Source organism: Saccostrea cucullata, unplaced genomic scaffold, assembly GCF_032062105.1.
Source record: "Saccostrea cucullata isolate Sc308-1 unplaced genomic scaffold, CSIRO_AGI_Scuc_v1 ctg120, whole genome shotgun sequence".
NCBI lineage: Eukaryota > Metazoa > Mollusca > Bivalvia > Ostreida > Ostreidae > Saccostrea > Saccostrea cuccullata.
In genome coordinates this window covers 181023-199703 of record NW_026937312.1, presented here as the reverse complement: position 1 = coordinate 199703, position 18681 = coordinate 181023, and the positions used below count along the sequence as shown (strand labels likewise).

Genomic DNA, 18681 nt, shown 5'->3' with positions numbered 1-18681 from the left:
ACGACGTTCAAATTTCTATAACACACGCAAAACCTTGTCACAGCGCGGTAGAATACACAGTAGGAACTACATACATTTTCAATATTTAGGAACACCAAAATGTATATTGCTTTGACTCAATTTCATTTAAACAAACTAGCCTTTTAAAAGTAACATAAAATTCAACAAATGTGCATTAAAATTTAATTTGTCATTTTTTTTTCCTCGCAATGTTTATTTGCGTCATTTAACTTTGCAACGTCACAAACGGCTATTACGTTTATTAAGCGCACCAATACCGAAGGGCGCTAAATTCACATTAAACATGAACAAAATAAACAATTATGACAAAGGAAAATTAGAAAATGTAAATATAAGCATTGAATTCATATTTTGGGATGTCTTCAATCCTATAACACACCTGGCCTTGTCGACAAATTATCATATCGCACTAACGCGAGGTATTCAATTTGTCGGCACGGCCAGGTGTGTTATAGGACCGAAGACATCCCAAAATATGAATTCTATGCTTAATTATTATTAATGTAGTTCTGTCTAGATATAAAAGGCGGATTGAAAAGTTAACGCATAATCAAATTAAAAAAGATATATGAGTAGAAATAGTATCAAATTGATGCTACAATTTCTCCGGATCTTTTCAAAGTGAAATGGATGTTACTCCAAAAGTCTTGTTTCTCTGGGTCATCTTTTGGATACTCAATGTAAGATTTTTTATACATCAATTCACGAAGATGTAGAGGTATTTCGGGATGAGGTAAAACTTTGTAGAGTACCACAAACAACATCTCCTCTCCTGCTCTCTCGTAAAAACTTTCCATTTGCGCCATTCTTAGTTCAAACATACACCAATAAGATTTTACAAAGTCTGGCGAGAGCACAAAAACAGTGTATCGACTTTGATTTATCGCTGTTGATATATTTTCTGCTATGTCATATCCGGGTACAAAGTCCCGGAAGTGAAGACATAGTTTTAGGTTCCGGTCAGTTTCTAACTTTGGTAACATCTTCTTAATCACAAAATCTCTGTCCTCGTCAGCATGGGAAATAAATGCATCATATTTGTACATCGAATGGTTTTTGAGTGATTTGTACCCATGAAATTTACTTTTGGTCGCGTAATAAAAATATCTTATCTTCCACCGGTATCGGTAGGCGATTCGTGAAATTAGGAGAACAAGGACCACAGTTATCAACACCGCAATCCCTGCTGCCAGCTCAGAGTACGGTCCACACCGAATATCCAACTCAATCAAGATTTTTCTGTCTTTGAAGGAGAAAATTCTTCTGTCCTCCGTGGAGCAGTTTAATGTTTCAAATGATATGAAGTTATTACTTTTCTTTTGTTGTTGAAACATCCACTTTATAGACGCTTTTGTATCACAGTTACAAAGTAAAGGATTGTTACGTAGATCTAATGTTAATGGATAATTCCTCCCATTTGTTATTCCATCAAATGAACGTCTTGTTGTTTCTGACAAAGATGTTAATCGATTATTTGTTAAGTTCAAAACTTTTAAGCCTTTCATATGGTTGAGTTTGAATAGAAGATTATCTATTAAATTAAAACTAAGGTCAAGTTTCGAAATCATTGAGAGTGATTGAAATACGTTTTTCGAAAGCGACACAACTTCATTACCACTTAAGTCCAAATGTTTCAAATTTGTTAGATTTTTCAAAATTCTACCTTCAATATCTCTTGCTAAAGAGTTGCTAAGTTTGTTTTTTGCCAGATACAATGTTTCAATAGAATTCAAGAAATCGAAAAAATTATTTGAAATATTTTTGCAATTATTTTTGGATAAGTCTAAAATCTTCAGTTTCGTTAATCCAATGATCGGGCCTGTTAAATAAGATAGTTGATTTGCCTGCAGTGAAAGACTTCGTAGGCTATTTTCTAAAAATATTACTTTTGGAACGTCATATCCCAATGTACTATGGACCAAATACATTATTTTTAGTTTTGGTGGAAGTCGTAAAATTAATGGAAACTGTGAATTTTCTCTGCGTCTTTTCAGAGAAATTTGAACAAAACCAACACTTCGTTTAGTAATTGTGTGGTGTTTTACTGAATGAGACAAATCATCGTTGCATTTTAAATCTGTTATGAAATTCCCGCCAATCAAGTCATGTGACGAGAATGCCTGACTCACATTTAACCAAAGAAGGTTTCTCATTGCACTGAGCTGGAAGATATATATGCCTTGTGTTAGACGATTGTCAGCTATGGATAAGATTTTCAGTCGCCGGAATATCCATGTAACATTGGCCTCAAACAGCTCGATTTTATTGCTATCCAAGTATAGCTCTGTGAGGGATGTATTTTGAATATACCATACGTCATCCCACGTGACTTTTGTTCCCATTCCAAAAATGCAGTGTATCTGTTTAATTTTCAATATATTTATGGATGTAAATTGTAAATCAAAAGTAAGATTCCTAAGATTTCTAAAAGTGAATTCCTTATTATATGACATATCTAGTTCTTTTAAATCCGATAATCCAGAAAATACGTTTGAATGCGATGATTTTATTCCACAGTGTGTCATAAATAGTGTCCTTAAATGCTTCAGATTTGTGAAATAGTCTGTATCAATATTCTCGACTTGACAATGTCCGCCATTATTTCCCGAAATATCCAGATAGTAGAGTTTCCTTAGCTGGGAAAATTTTCGACCGAATCTGCCATTAGGAAGTCCATTAATAGACAGTTGACGTAACTCAGTTAGTAGTGAGAGACTTTCAGGATATGTGTCATTGTTTGGGTCTGGTGGGTCCTTGACCTTCATACTAAGGACTTCCAGATTGGTTAAAGATTCAAACACCAAAGGAGGAAAAGTTTCATCGTTTAATTTGAATTTGTTATTCGAAATATTTAGCGTCCTGAGCATCTTTAAATTATCAAAGGGGTTATTTTGAAAGCTCGTTATATCATTGTAAGACAAATCTAAATAAGTTAGCGATTGCAGGTACGATAGGTTTGGACAGTTTGTTATTTTGTTGTGGCTTGCGTCTATTTGAGTCACTTTTTGTGAAAATTTGGGAAAAAATATCAATCCTTTTCCTGAACAATCTGCTTTTAGGCCATCCTGAAGATCTATGCAATGGCATTTTATATTTGGGTCCTCGGTGCAAAAAGTTGAGCGTGTTCCTCTCAAAATGACAAAATATGCACAAATCACTAACATCTTCACCTTTTCCCACATTTTCTGACCTTCAAAAGAAAAAAATAGTGTATCAGTTTAGTTGAGGTATGAACAAAAGAAAAACAAGTTCAAATGCTGAAAAAGTGGGAAACTTAATTTGTGTTGCATGTTATTACTTAAAAACAAAATACAGAATATGAATATGAATAGTTCATAAATAGTTGAACACATTTCCTTCTTGAATCAAACAAAAAAAACCTTTGTTGAAATATGTTTGAGGTGGGAGATGTCTATATGATTATTTTTACATATCAATTTAATCGAATCAGGATAGTGTGTGAAGAATATGCTATAAATCATGAAAGCTAAAAAAAAAAAAAAATCTTAAATCTCAAAATTTTGCAAAATCAATAGCAGTAAAACTAAGTACATGTATATGTCTTTACGATTTACACAAATTTCCTTACGATAGATAAATTAGAGATAGGCATTTTGAAATCATAGCCATTTACTGTTAATTCCCATTTTTTTCTCGAGTACTAAACTCTTCCATCTCTACCCAAAATCTGTAGAAATTCCCATGGATACCAATTGCACCCGTTATTAGCAGAGCTTTTTTGTATTCATATGAAGCAGAATTGGTGTAAATTCTTATGCGCGAAAAGAAGAAAACACTTGCTGTTGCCTCCAACTCGACATTTAGATATATCGACGACGTATTGTCAATTAACAATGATAAATTTAATTCTTATGTACTGTGCGATATACGCATTATACGATATATCCTGGTGAGCTTGAGATAAAATATATTACAGAGTCTGACTCATCTATTTCATATTTGTAATTTTACTAGTACTTGAAAAATACGTTAATGGTAATCTAACAACCAAATTCTATGATAAACGTGATGACTTTAACTTTGACAACTTCCCTTACTTATGCAGCAATATACCTTCATCAACCTGCATACGGAGTTTATATATCTCAATTATTTCGATACGCAAGAGCATGCTCTACGTATGAACAATTTCTAAAACGAGGTAAATTATTGACAAACACGTTGATGAAACAATAATATCAGCAGTCTCATTTTAATTCATCATTTCGTAGGTTCTATGATCGATACAATGACCTTGTCATCAAATACTAAATACAGAATAATTAATTTCGCCCGTGTTATTTTCGCTCTTTCACTCTTTCAAACAATTCTGTCCCGTTTTAGATTAAGGATATTGGCTACAGAAGTTCTTAAAATTTTAAAGAATGAAAGTCCTGCTTATTTATCTGATTTATTTACTCAAGAAACCCCATATCATTTTAGGAAAACTACTACAGTACAGGTACCTAGGGTAAAAACTACAAAACATGGATTACACTCTTTTAGATATGCAGGAGCCAAACTATGGAATGAACTCCCTGAAACAATTAGAAATGCATCCACAATCAATTAGTTCGAAAGTTTAATTAACAATTGGAATGGAGATTCCTGTAAGTGCGGCTCCTGAAGATCTTAATCTTCGTATCTTAATCTTCAGTTTTTTTGCTCAATTTCTTTTTAGTTTCCTTTTTATTTATTTTGGTATTTTCCTCTGTTTTAAGCTCCTTTTGCTTGTTTGCTTTAATAGTGAGTAAACTTAGTTACCATAAATTTATAGTATTACACATATACTTTTAACTCAACAAATGTGCTATATTTTTATCAAAATACATAAATCATAGACTATTCATTTAGAACATAAGACTAGTGCTATTTTGACATTCATTTATATTTATTTCCTGTGTTTTGTCTTATTTATATGCATGATATATGTGCTTTTCTGTGTTGTTTTGTGGGTGTATGTATAAATATGTCTTTTTTGATGCATGACAATGTAATCCTAACTGTGTTATATGCATTTATGTATCCATGCCTATGTAGTACTAATGTAATATGTCGGTCAAAAGCTTTACAGAGCTTATGTTTATATTGTAAAATCCGACTCTAAATAAAATTTTATGATTCTGTTTTAACTCTCCCAGTCAATGTTTTGTTTAAGAAATTATACTGTGTCTTTAAAATCGCCCCGTTTAAAATTCGCCCACCTGTAAGAAGGGCGAAAATTCCCGTGTAAACAATACACTTTATCATTGAGTCAAATGCTGACTGACGTTTTTCATACAAATTGTTAGTCCATTATTCATACACTCACGTGATGAAGAAATTTTTCGTTATTTCGCGATAATGACAAGGAGCCGACGGCGGGTGTGACCGGTCGGCACCGGATGATCATTCCTCCATGGCACCTGATCTCACCTCTGATGTTTTGGAGGTTTTTTTGCTCTGCTTCTATTTTTCATTGTTTTATGGACTTTGATATTGTATAGTGTTCGTTATCTCCATATCCCTCATTAAAAAACGGACCTCGTAACTTTACCTTCCTTGTCATTGGTCATTTTCAAGATTAATTTGTTAAAAAATCATGATGAATGTACACACACGTACTCTGAAGTAACATTAAAAAGATGTCTCTGATTGACGATATTTATGTGGTTTCTGGAGATCAGGTCTTCCAACAAACAATTGGAATTCTCATGGGTACTAGTTAAGCCCCGTTATAAGCAGACTTATTTTTATATTCATTTCATATGAAGCAGAATTTGTCCAAAATCTTTTGTTTGAAACGAAGAAAACACTTACTGTGCCCTTTAACTCGACATTTAGATAATTGGACGACGTATTGTCAATCAACAATGGTTATTTCCATTCTTTTATCCAAAGAATATATATATCCTGATGGGTTTGAGATAAAAGAGACCTCATAGAGTCTGACGCCTCTGTTTCATATTTAGACATTTTACTTGAAAAAGACGTTAATGGTAATCTAATAACCAAGCATTATGATAAACCTGATGAATTTAAATAACTTTTCAAATATCAACTTCCCTTTCTTAAATGTTATGCAGCAATAAACATGTATGTTCATCACCTTCATACGGTGTTAATATATCTCAGTTGATTCAATATTGAAGAACATGCTCTGTGTATGTACAGTTTCTTAAACGAGATAAATCATTGACAAACAAGATGATAAAACAGGAATATCAGCACTCACATTTAAAGTTATCATTTCATAAGATCTCTTGTCAATATAATGACTTTGTCAACAAATACAATTTATTCGTTTTTTCCGTTATTTCCCGATTATAACGACGGGTCTGACCGCTAGGCAGGGAATGCTCAAAATATTTCATTCACTAAATATTTTCTTTATTTGAAAACACGGTTGATATTCAATCAAAAAACGCTGCTAATCAAGCCAACTTTATTTCTTGAGCAGTGTCTTATGTACGATCATTCTACAATAATTAACATTTTAAACCCTACTTTTTGGATTATTTATACAAGTATAAATAAAGACGATGAACCATATGAAGATAACGAAAAGTATTCAAGATCAAAAGTCCATAAAACAAAACAAAATAGGAGCAAAGCAAACTCGGGCCTCCAAAACATCAGAGGTGGGATCAGGTGTCTTGGAGGAGTGAGCATCCCCTGCCGACTGGTCACACTCGCTGTGTGCCCCTTCTCGGGGAATAACGGAATAATTCGTAGTCAATTTTGTTTGTAAATGATGGACTAACAATTAGTATAAAAATTAGTCAGCATTTGAATTAATGGTAAATTGTATTTACTGACAAGGTCCTTGTATCGACAATAGAACTTACGAATGATGGCTTTAAGCGAGACTGCTGATAATCTTGTTTCATCAACTTGTTTGTTAATAATTTACCTCGTTTAAGAAATCCCTACATAGAACATGCTCTTGCAAATCGAATTAACTGAGATATATAAACTCCGTATGCAGGTGATGAAGGTATATTGCTGCATAAGTAAAGGAAGTTGACGATAAAAAAGTTAAAGTCATCATAGAGCTTGGTTGTTAGATTACCATGAAAGTCTTTTTCAAATAAAATTTCCAAATATGAAACAGATGTGTCAGAATCTGTGGTGTCTTTTGTCTCAAGCTATCGAAATAAGAATGAAAGTTACCATTGTTAATTGACAATACGTTGTCGACGTCTAATATATCTAAATGACAAGTTGAAGACCACAGGAAGTGTTCTCTTCTATTTTGGACAAATTCTGCTTCATATGAATACAAAAATAGGTCGATAAAATGTCTTTGTTACTACGGGGGATAACATTGCAGCTAATGCATAATAAAATAGCATAACCAACGTAAAATGTATTTTTTCTGCAACAATTGAAATATTAATTTCCATACCTACAAGCAAAGAAAGAATTTTTTGTTTAAATTAACGAAATGTATTCAACTTCACTGATGTATTAAGCGATATAGAAAAATCATATTTATGTCTTCTAATGCTTATAGGCAAGATCACCGCAGCTTGTTTTTGCTAATTTTGTAAAAGTGAAATAAAACACTTTCATTGTTGTTGCAAATGAAGTTTTTGTCTAGGTTGATTTGATGCGCAAGAACATATTCTTCATATAAACAATTTCTTATAAGAGACAAGTTATTGACAAAAAACTATGATACAAGGATAAAGTCTAATTTGAAATCAACGTTTCACAAACTACATGGTCCATAGACTTGATGCAATGATCCTGTTACGTGTAGGTTGACCTACCTTTCACGCAATTTCAAATAAAGTCACAAAAGTTAGTGCATCGAATGTTCTACTAATTTTCCACTCATCCGTTATCAAATTTCATTTGATATGTCATGGATATGATGCGAAGTCTCTTCCCCCTCTTCTTATAATTTGTTTTAAATCCTTCTGTGAATTTGGCTTTCGAAATGTAGGTTTAAAAACATGATTGAATGATTTTTTCCATAAAGATGAAGCTCTGGATGTTGATTTCCTTATTATTGTGTGAATTCACAATGTCGCCTATAATCTCGTTAAATTAAACTTATACGATTGGTTGCACTTTCTTGCACATGACACCTGTGAATTTGATACTAAATTGTGTAATTTAGTCTTTTATTCAAGATATAAAGTTACTGCACCAATTTCGGTTATATAAACACAGTATGCATATTCTAATTTCCTGGGTGTTAGCAACACTTTCTGTGAGAGAATTATAAAGTCAAGTAAACGAAAAGGTATTAAACTTTGTGCTGAGTTTGATATTTGAATTATTTAAAAGAGAGAGAGAGAGAGAGAGAGAGAGAGAGAGAGAGAGAGAGAGAGAGAGAGAGAGAGAGAGAGAGAGAGAGAGAGAGAGAGAGAAATATTTGCATATTTGTGTTCATCTGAAGAGCTGAACCTATAGAATGAATTTCTCACTTGCATTTAATATTATAGTTTTGTTTGTTTACATTCTATTTCGTGCATCACTGTTTAAGCATTTCAAGTGCAGATGGGATTCAGTTAGTCATATTTTCCTGAAATATATAATCTGAATTTTAACAAAGCTAGGCTCCAATATCACTTGTACAGAAAGTTCCTGTGTAAAAATAAATATATTAAAAATTACAAACATCTATCTCGGCTTTAATATTTTATCTTATCCGAAAATTACACTCAGTAAGAAAGCGCCTGTATTGTTTTGCGAATGTGATAATTTTAATGCAAAACCATTATCAAAATATTTTTAAATAATTTGAAATGCTTATGATGAAAATTATTGTATTCTTGTATTTGACGGATATTTCAGGTAAAGAAATCATTTCTTTATAATATTGGTCGGATACCTTTATCGGAGATATTTATACACTATAGTTAAGAAGAAATATGCTATTTTATTTCAGTTATTGTCTCTTGTTTGTCATCCTGAACGAAATGTTGTATAAATGAGAGAACTGGTGTCGCAGTTTACATTTTTCTCTTTCTCCAGTACGAGGAAGTCTATCCTTGTAAATCTTAATTTACAACATTGAATTAATCACCACAACTGGACAGTTGTATTTTTGAAACACGTACAGTTGGTTCTTCGCAGAGTTTTATTTCGCAGGTTTCGCAGAGGAGTTGAGAGGACAAACAGGTGGACAGGCTTTTCCCCAATATGTATTTGATCATTGGCAACTTCTATCAGGCGACCCTCTGGAGCAGACGTCACAAGCCGGAACTGTCGTAGCAATCGGCAATCCTCGGCTGACTTCGCTAAGCTCCATTCAAACCTCGGATGTGATAGGTGGAGTAATACGCATCATGTCGATACATGTCGAAACTGTCTCGTCACTCATTTCATATTTCGCTCTGCCTAAAGCTCTTATGTGAGGTTTCTTTATTTGTGTAATTCCTCATGTTAATTACAACAATATAGTTGAAAGCAAGAACACAGTGTTGAGCCTGCAACAAAGTAACTCGGATTTCAAAAGTATAACATTGGAATGAAATTCAAATAAGATCACATGACTGACTCAGCAAGATGGTAGAAGGGGTTAGTGTGCGAGGTTTGAGCCACCCGGGGAGCTCGGAGTGCTGTTGTAGCAGAAGTCAGACAGCGGAAAGGTCTCAATCCCATCAAACACAAACTGTACAACTTCCTGGATAAACTTTAAAGAACATATTATTTAACGAAGATGAGGTTCTTTGTAATTTATACGGAGTTCAAAGTGAACTATCATATTTATATAATTAATAACATCAAACTATTTGAAAATAACATCAATTTTTTTCTGTGAAAATAAAGAAAGGAAAGAAGACATTGATGGGAATTACAAATTATAGTTATTTCTCTTTATTCAGATGGGAGAGAAAGTGTGTTGAAACACTATTCTAAAAATTTACGAATTTCATCAGTACAGCACATTACCGGCATTTGCATGAGTCCGCATGACCATCACATCCTAGTAATACATGGATATATAAATTACTTGCAAACAAAATCATTATAATGAAAAAATCTCGATCTTCGCAGTTGTTTTCAAATCAGTAAGAAATGCTTTCAAATAATGTAATCTTTCTGAGGAAAAAAATTAAAAGTTACAAAGTGACTTTTATTAATTTCATTTGATGACGATCTATGTAAACAGAGTATAACATTTTCAATTTCTTTTTAAAATTCCATTATATAAAGAATGTCAACAGTTCTGTTTAGACATAAAAGTCGGATTGAAACGTTAAAGCATATTGAGATATGAAAACACCATGACACAAAAGCATACGACATTAATAATGCCTTATCATTTTCAGTATATGCCAGTAAAATAGGCTATAAAGTAGAAAACTGAAATATTAAATTGATGTTACAAATTTTTGCCGTCAAATTAGAATTGCAGTTGTCCTAAAAATCTTTTTTCTATACATTTATGCGTCATTTTCTGTTGATGTATATATCGTGATTTTGTTCTTCTACAGGTTGCTAAGGTAAAGTTTGGATTAGATTTATCCTTAAAAGAACAACAAACACCATTTCTTCTGCTATTTTGCGCAAATTTTCCATTGCGTTATTCTTAATATAATTAAGGATAAATTTCATACAGCAATGTATGCATAAATATTTAGTCCACGAACTCTATTTGTATTCTAATATATGTACTTTGTAGTTTTGACAGTCTCCTAAAACATTAAGACAAGTTTAATTCTAGATGAGTTTTCAGAAAGAATTCTATTCATTCTCCATGAAAAATCCCAAGAAGTCCCAATTGCAAGTGGTTTCCCGCCATATTTTCAATGGCTTATGGTCGCCTGCGAGGTGCAGTGGTTAGAGGTTTGGTCCTAAATTAGCGGAGTAAGGAGTTGATCTTAACGTCGTGGGTTCGAATCCTACTGTGGGACGTGGTAAGCGGTCCCTCGGATGAGTCAGAGTAAATTAAGATCATGTTTTGCAGTAGGTATTGGCATCAAAGGATCCCCGACTGCTCAATTGCCCTGATTGCCGAGCATGAGTATGTAACTTGCAACCCTTCGTCGACAATTAGTGGCTTCTCCATATGTATGTGAAAAATTTCTCAAGGCACGTTAAACATAAACTCAAATTGTTCTACATTGTATTTTGTTTCAAAAATGAATTCATCGAATTTAAGTATCAAAACTAAAAATTTGAGTGCAAGCTATCTCAACCGAACACATATACAGTACACCCTTCAACCAATACAGCAGTATGAATAAAAATTGTAGCGGCAGAGCACAACCTTTTTTGTTTTGGTAACATTGTCTTTGTCACAAAATCCCTGTCCTCTTCAGTATCTTTCATAAAAGCATACCTCATATTTTTATATCTATTAAATGATTTTTAAGTAATTGTATATATTAAATAAAATAAAACTAAGGCTAGAAATTATTTCTTACATATATCCTAATATACCAGTACATGTAACCTTTTAACGTGGAGAGATATAGTTATCATGGTTTAATGCATCCAAAACGACGACAACAACACCAATCTAATATGAAAATAAAAAGAATCTTGAGTTTTTCAATGATGTTGGTGAATGTCTTAATCTAAGGACCGCCTTGCAATTTTAAAGCTGTTGAATTTCAATTTTAACTTTAAACAAGGTCTTCAAAAGTAATGTTTTTATTTTTTAATCGTATACTACATAAAGAATACAATTCAAATAAGAAAAATATGTACGAAAAAATAGTATCAAACTGATGATACAATTTCTCCGGATCCGTTCAAAGTGAAATGGATGTTACTCCAAAAATCTTGTTTCTCTGGGTCATCTTTTGGATACTCAATGTAAGATTTTTTATCCATCATTTCACGAAGATGTAGAGGTATTTCGGGATTAGGTAAAACTTTGTAGAGTACCACAAACAACATCTCCTCTCCTGCTCTCTCGTAAAAACTTTCCATTTGCGCCATTCTTAGTTCAAACATACACCAGTAAGATTTTACAAATTCTGGCGAGAGCACAAAAACAGTGTATCGACTTTGATTTATCGCTGTTGATATATTTTCTGCTATGTCATATCCGGGTACAAAGTCCCGGAAGTGAAGACAAAGTTTAAGGTTTCGCTCAGTTTCTAACTTTGGTAACATCTTCTTAATCACAAAACCCCTGTCCTCGTCAGCATGGGAAATAAATGCATCATACTTATATATCAAATGGTTTTTGAGTGATTTGTACCCATGAAATTTACTTTTGGTCGCGTAATAAAAATATCTAACCTTCCAACGGTATCGGTAGGCGATTCGTGAAATTAGGAGAACAAGGACCACGGTTATCAACACTGACATTCCTGCAGCTAGCTCAGAGTACGGTCCACACCTCTTATCCAACTCAATCAAGATTTTTCTGTCTTTGAAGGAGAAAATTCTTTTATCCTCCGTGAAGCAGTTAAAAGTTTCAAATGATAGTAAGTCAATATTTTTCTTTTGTTGTAGAAACATCCACTTAATAGACGCTTTTGTATCACAGTTACAAAGTAAAGGATTGTTACGTAGATCTAATGTTAATGGATAATTCCTCCCATTTGTTATATCATCCAACGTACGTCTTGTTGTTTCTGATAAAGATGCTAATCGATTATTTGTTAAGTTCAAAACTTTTAAACTTTTCATATGGCCGAATTTGAATAAAAGATTATCTATTAAATTAAAACTAAGGTCAAGTTTCGAAATGGCAGATAGTGATTGAAACACGTTTTCCGAAAGCGACTCAACTTCATTATTACTCAAGTCCAAATGTGTCAAATTTGTTAATTTTTTAAAAATCCTACCATCAATATCTCTAGCTAAAGAATTGCCAAGTTTGTTTTTTGACAGTTGCAATGTTTCAATAGAATTCCAGAAATCAAAGAAATAATCGGAAATATATTTGCAATTATTTTTGGATAAGTTTAAAATCTTAAGTTTCGTTAATCCAATGATTGGACCTATTAAATTGGATAGTTGATTTCCCTGCAATGAAAGACTTTGTAGGCTATTTTCTAAAAATATTACTTTTGGAACATCATATCCCAATGAACCATGGACCAAATACATTATTTTTAGTTTTGGTGGAAGTGGAAAAACTAATGGAAACTGTGAATTTTCTCTGCGTCTTTTCAGAGAACTTTGAACAAAACCAACACTTCGTTTAGTAATTGTGTGGTGATTTACTGAATAAGGCAAGTCATCTTTGCATTTTAAATCTGTGATGAAATTCCCGCCAATCAAGTCATGTGATGAAAATGACTGACTCACATTTAACCAAATAAGGTTTCTCATTGCACTGAACTGGAAGATATATATGCCTTGTGTTAAACGATTGTCAGCTATAGATAAGACTTTCAGTCGCCGGAATATCCATGTAACATTGGCCTCCAACAACTCAATTTTATTGCTATCCAAGTATAGCTCTGTGAGGGATGTATTTTGAATGTACCATACATCATCCCACGTGACTTTTGTTCCCATTCCAAAAATGCAGTGTATCTGTTTAATTTTTAATATATATATGGATGTAAATTGTAAATCAAAAGTAAGATTCCTAAGATTTCTAAAAGTGAATTCCTTATTATATGACAAATCTAGTTCTTTTAAATCCGATAATCCAGAAAATGCATTTAAATGCGATGATTTTATTCCACAGTGTGTTAAATATAATGTCCTTAAATGCTTCAGATGTGTAAAATAATCTTTATCAATAGTCTCGACTTGACAATGTCCGCCATTATTTCCCGAAATATCCAGATGGTAGAGTTTCCTTAGCTGGGAAAATTTTCGACCGAATCTGCTATTAGGAAGTCCATTGATAGACAGGTGACGTAACCCGGTTAGCAGTGAGAGACTTTTAGGATATGCCTCTTTGTTTGGGTCTGGTGGGTCCTTGACCTTCATACTGAGAACTTCCAGATTGGTTAATCGTTCAAACAACAAAGGAGGAAAAGTCTCATCGTTTAGTTTAAATTTGTTATTCGAAATATTAAGCGTCCTGAGCATTATCAAATTATCAAAGGTGCTACTATGAAAGTTCGTTATATCGTTGTAAGACAAATCTAAATAAGTTAGCGATTGCAGGTACGATAAGTTTGGATATTTCGTTATATTGTTGTTGCTTGCGTCTATTTGAGTTACTTTTTGTGAAAATTTGGGAAGAAATATCAATCCTTTTCCTGAACAATCTGCTTTTAGGCCATCCTGAAGATCAATGCAATGGCATTTGGGATCCTCGGTGCAAAACGTTGAGCGTGCTCCTCTCAAAATGATACAATATGCGCAAATCACTACAATGTACACCTTTTCCAACATTTTCCGACCTTCAAAAGATAGGGTATCAATTTAGTTGAGGTATAAACAAAAAGAAAACAATTTCAACTGCTAAAAAAAGTGAGAAACTTACTTTATTTTGCATGTTATTACTAAAAGATAAAATACAGAAAACGAAGCTCCTTCTTGAAACAAACAAAAAAACTTTGTTGAATAATGTTGGAGATGTCTATATTATTATTCTAAATATCACCTCAATTGAATCAGGATAAAGAGTGTGTAAAGAATATGCTGAAAATCAAGAAAACGAAAAAAATCTTAAATCACAAACTTTAGCAAAGTTAATAGTAGTATGCTTACTCCTCCATAGCACCTGACTCCACTTCTGATGTTTTTGAGGTCCGTGTTTGCTCTGCTCCAATTTTGTATTGTTTAATGGACTTTTGAGCTTGAAAACTGTTCGTTATCTCTATATATTTCATCCACTAAATATTTCCTTTATTTATTAAGAAAACACGTTTGATAATAAGTCAATAAACGCCGCTAAGCAAGCCAAATTTATATGATGAGCAGCGTCTGATGTACGATCGTGCTACAATAATTAGCTTTTTAAATCCTATTTTTTAAATTATACATGCAAGTGTAATTATATAGACAATAAAAGTTCTTTGTCAGTACGAAGGATAATGTTGCAGTCATTGCAGAATAAATAACATTCAAAAGTAAAATGTTGTTTTTTTTCTGAAACAATTGAAGTATTAATTCCCATACTTACAAGCAAAGAAAGCATTATTCGTTTAAATTAACGAGGTGTTTTTCAACTTCACTGATGTTTTAAGCAATATATCATAATTATATGCGAATGAAGTTTTTTTGTCTAAGTTTATTTGATGTGCAAGGACATGTTCTTCATATAAACACTTTCTAAAAAGTTTGTTTTTTTTTGTCTAAATTTATTTGATGCGCAAGGACATGTTCTGCATATAAACGATTTCTAAAAAGGAGCAAGTTATTGAAAAAAAAATTGAGACAAGGATGTCAATAGTTTCGCTTCAAGTCTAATTTAAAATCATCATTCACTAACTACATGGTCCATATACTCGATACTTTGAACCTGTTATATGTAGGTTGAACTAATGTTCGTGCAATTTTGAATAAAGTCACAAAAGTTTGTGCCTCGAATGTTATACATATACTATTTTCTCTTATCCGGTAGCAAATTTCATTGGATATATCATGGATATGATGAGAAGTCTTTTCCTCTTCTTTGTATATATTTTTTAAAAAAATTCTTCTGTGAATTTAGCCTTTGAAATATAGGTTTAAATACAAGAATGACTGTTTTTTTTTTATAAATACAAAGCTGTTGAACCCATAATTGCTGTGTGTATATAAATCTCGTAAAATTAGACTTATACGATTGGTCGCGCTTGCTTGCACTCAACACCTGTGAATGTGATGCCAACTTGTGTAATTTAGTCCTTTAACCAAGATGTAAAGTAACTACACAAATTTCTGCTATATAAACACAATATGCATATTTCTAATTTCATGGCTGTTAGTGGCACTTTCTGTAGCAATATTATAGAGTCACGTAAAAGAAAACGTATTAAACAATGTACTGTGATTAAGTTAGCCATATTTTCCTGAAATATATAATCTAAATTTGAACAAAGTTTCCAAAAGCACATCTACAGGAATTTCCTTTGTGAAGATAAATACTAGTATATAAAAAAATTCCAAATATCTATCTCGACTTTAAATTTTATCTTCTTCGAAAACCATACTCAGTAATGGAGGGGTTTATATTGTTTTGCGAGTTTGATAATTGTAATACAACATTATGATCAAAGTATCTTTAAATAATTTGAAATGCTTATAATAAAATCTTTATATACTTGTATTTGTACGGATAACTCAATTTAAGGAATCATGTCATAATATTCACCGGATAAGTACCAGCTTAGGAAAAATATACTATTTTAATTTCAGAAAATATTATTGTTTGTTATCATGAACAAAAATTCGAATAAATGAGCGATCGCAGTTTGCAATTTCTTCTCTTTTTTAGTACAAAGAAGTATATCCTTATAATATGTAATACAAGTTTTATAAATCATTTTGTTTCAGCGTCATATAAATGACGCAAAAAGATGAAAACAACAAAAAAAAATTATACATTCACTCACTGTTTTTATGCATGACCTTCCTGGTTCCGATCGAAGTAAATTGTTGTATCATATAAAGGAAACCCGAACTAAACTTAGTTTTTCTAATAAAAATTCATGATTTAAATTGAGGTCATATTTCACATTGGCCTACAGACAATTGCGCAGTTAAGGTATAGTATCACAAACTGTTGAAAGTCATACTATTGATAAATAATTTAAATGGTTTGTAATGTTTTTTTAATATTTGAACTATTAGAGACGATGTTCAGTCCAAATGGTTTTAAAAGCTGAGGAAAATATATTTAAATAAAATTTTTGTAAATCTTTCTTTGATCTCAGACAAGTTAGGTGTAGACTTCCATATAGAGATATTTTACATCGATCTTTCTAGGTCATGTATGTCACACATTCTACAAATTCTTTCATTTCTTGCAAGGGTGGTTTGCTGTCCTACCGTGTTTAATTCTTTTCCATATCTTTTACTTTCAATTCTGAGATTATATGAACTAATTCTAAATTTCCATAAATTACATTGTTTTTGTTCAAAATTATTAAAAAAAAAACTTTTCAATTTCAAAACTTCTTTTTATATAGAAATATGTTGTAAAATTTCCCGATAGACAACCATCATCTCTTTTTTTTAACCAATATTGAATCATCTATGACTTTTACCAGTGTCCTGAAGATTATATTATTGGCTATAAACTCATATCAATATAAATTTCAACCAACATATATTTGGGAATTGAATTTATTTGTCTTTTGGATCATACATTCACATTTTAATTTTGAATACACTTCATGTGTACTAAATATGAATTTCAAACTAGAATTTCAATCCAGTGTTTTCTATACCGTCCGTGTCGAATTGTAACAGATAGAAATGACGTAAGCTGTATATTTCCAATCTTGGCAGTTAATGTTCCGCGATCTTACTATGCACAGGCCATAATTCTTATCAGGAGTTGAAATAGTTGTTAAACTTTCATTGCTGTGATTCTTTTCGACATTCAATAAGCACAAAAAGTAGACTAATAACGTTGACACATTTTCTCTCTTGGAAAGGTGTCGGAATAAACTGATTTCTTTGAATTTTTTTAATGAATTAGTCTTCGGCACAAAAATAAACACTGACATGTTTCATATTGATACTAATTTTTGTACACAATTTCTAATATATTCCATCCAATACAAGGGTGTCAACTATGAAAATTTGATAAAAAAAACTGAGTAGTATTCATATATTTTACTTGGAAAGTTATCTCTCTTATCGTAGGGTCGATACTCCTTAAGAAACGTTTTATTTTGTAAATAAATTTTGAATAAAAGATTTAATTTGTTTCATTAACGTGATTAAGCATTGGCAGATTAACTTTGGTAACTCACATTGCCATACTGGTTTATATCTTTGTCCACAATCCACCGCAGTGTAGTTTTCACACTGCATCGTGTCTTCAGAGAATAGGAAAGGATAATGACATTCGTGTTAATTATTTGAAGGCCAAATTCCATAATGATAGAACCAACCCGTCAAAGTGTTATCCTCCCAAGTACAATCATAATATCTATGACAGTCTTTCGAGCTTCCAATAATTAAACTGGGGTGTTTTTTGCAAAGTTCAGCTATTGTTGAATCTTAAATAAATAATTGCAAATAGCCTTTGATACTTAGTTCAGAAAATATAGTTTCGTGATTAACTTCAAATCTTTTGACATGAAGAATTCTAAATGCTTTCGATTATCTTATGTATAGAGCCCCATTGCTGATGGCTTTACTTATATTTCTGTATAGTAATTGAATTACGCATATTAAAAAAATTATTGAATGTCATTCATACTTGATTATTATGCCATTTTATGTATCACTAACAAAAAAAAAGGCTTTAAAAGTATGAAACTTAACATTTGGAAACTTTTTGGATCCGAACAAATTAAGATATCGTCAAAATTTTTATAAATGGAAATCCTCTCTAAGTACTCTTTTCTGAATTTTACTTCACACGTTTTTAATGAATCCGTTATGGAATTTTTTATCATTTTCTTCATTAAAAGATTGTAGATGCATATTATTTTCTTGGTATAAGACCTGGCTCTGCACAAATGTACTGAAATAAATTAGATTACATGTAGAAAAGTAATTTCTACCATCTTGCTGCCTGTGCTTGACAATTAAAATTTTTAATATTGAATGGTATTCATATGTTTATGTAAGGGGTGTTGAGAAAGTTCGTTCCATAATGAAATCTTTTTGAAAATTTCTAAGTGATTAAGTGAA

General features: G+C 32.1%; 2 protein-coding genes and 1 long non-coding RNA gene across 3 annotated transcripts; all 3 read right to left on the bottom strand.

Annotated features, from left to right (window-relative positions):
* Positions 1 to 538: 538 nt before the first annotated feature.
* LOC134247880 (toll-like receptor 4) lies at positions 539 to 3296 on the bottom strand. The gene has a single exon (XM_062730279.1). The coding sequence runs from the start codon at positions 3201 to 3203 to the stop codon at positions 606 to 608; it is 2598 nt and encodes an 865-aa protein (XP_062586263.1). The 5' UTR covers positions 3204 to 3296; the 3' UTR covers positions 539 to 605.
* Positions 3297 to 9104: 5808 nt separating this feature from the next.
* Positions 9105 to 9664, bottom strand: LOC134247882 (uncharacterized). Its single transcript, XR_009987943.1, has 2 exons — positions 9597 to 9664; positions 9105 to 9240 (listed from the first exon to the last, which is right to left on the bottom strand). It is a non-coding gene; the product is annotated as an uncharacterized LOC134247882 (long non-coding RNA).
* A 1956-nt stretch (positions 9665 to 11620) lies between these two features.
* Positions 11621 to 14184, bottom strand: LOC134247867 (toll-like receptor 4). Its single transcript, XM_062730267.1, has one exon. The coding sequence runs from the start codon at positions 13966 to 13968 to the stop codon at positions 11686 to 11688; it is 2283 nt and encodes a 760-aa protein (XP_062586251.1). The 5' UTR covers positions 13969 to 14184; the 3' UTR covers positions 11621 to 11685.
* Between the last annotated feature and the right edge of the window lie 4497 nt (positions 14185 to 18681).

Coding starts and splice junctions, on each gene's coding strand:
- LOC134247880 (XM_062730279.1), bottom strand. CDS start 3,203: ATGTGGGAAAAGGTGAAGATGTTAGTGATTTGTGCATATTTTGTCATT.
- LOC134247867 (XM_062730267.1), bottom strand. CDS start 13,968: ATGCTCAGGACGCTTAATATTTCGAATAACAAATTTAAACTAAACGAT.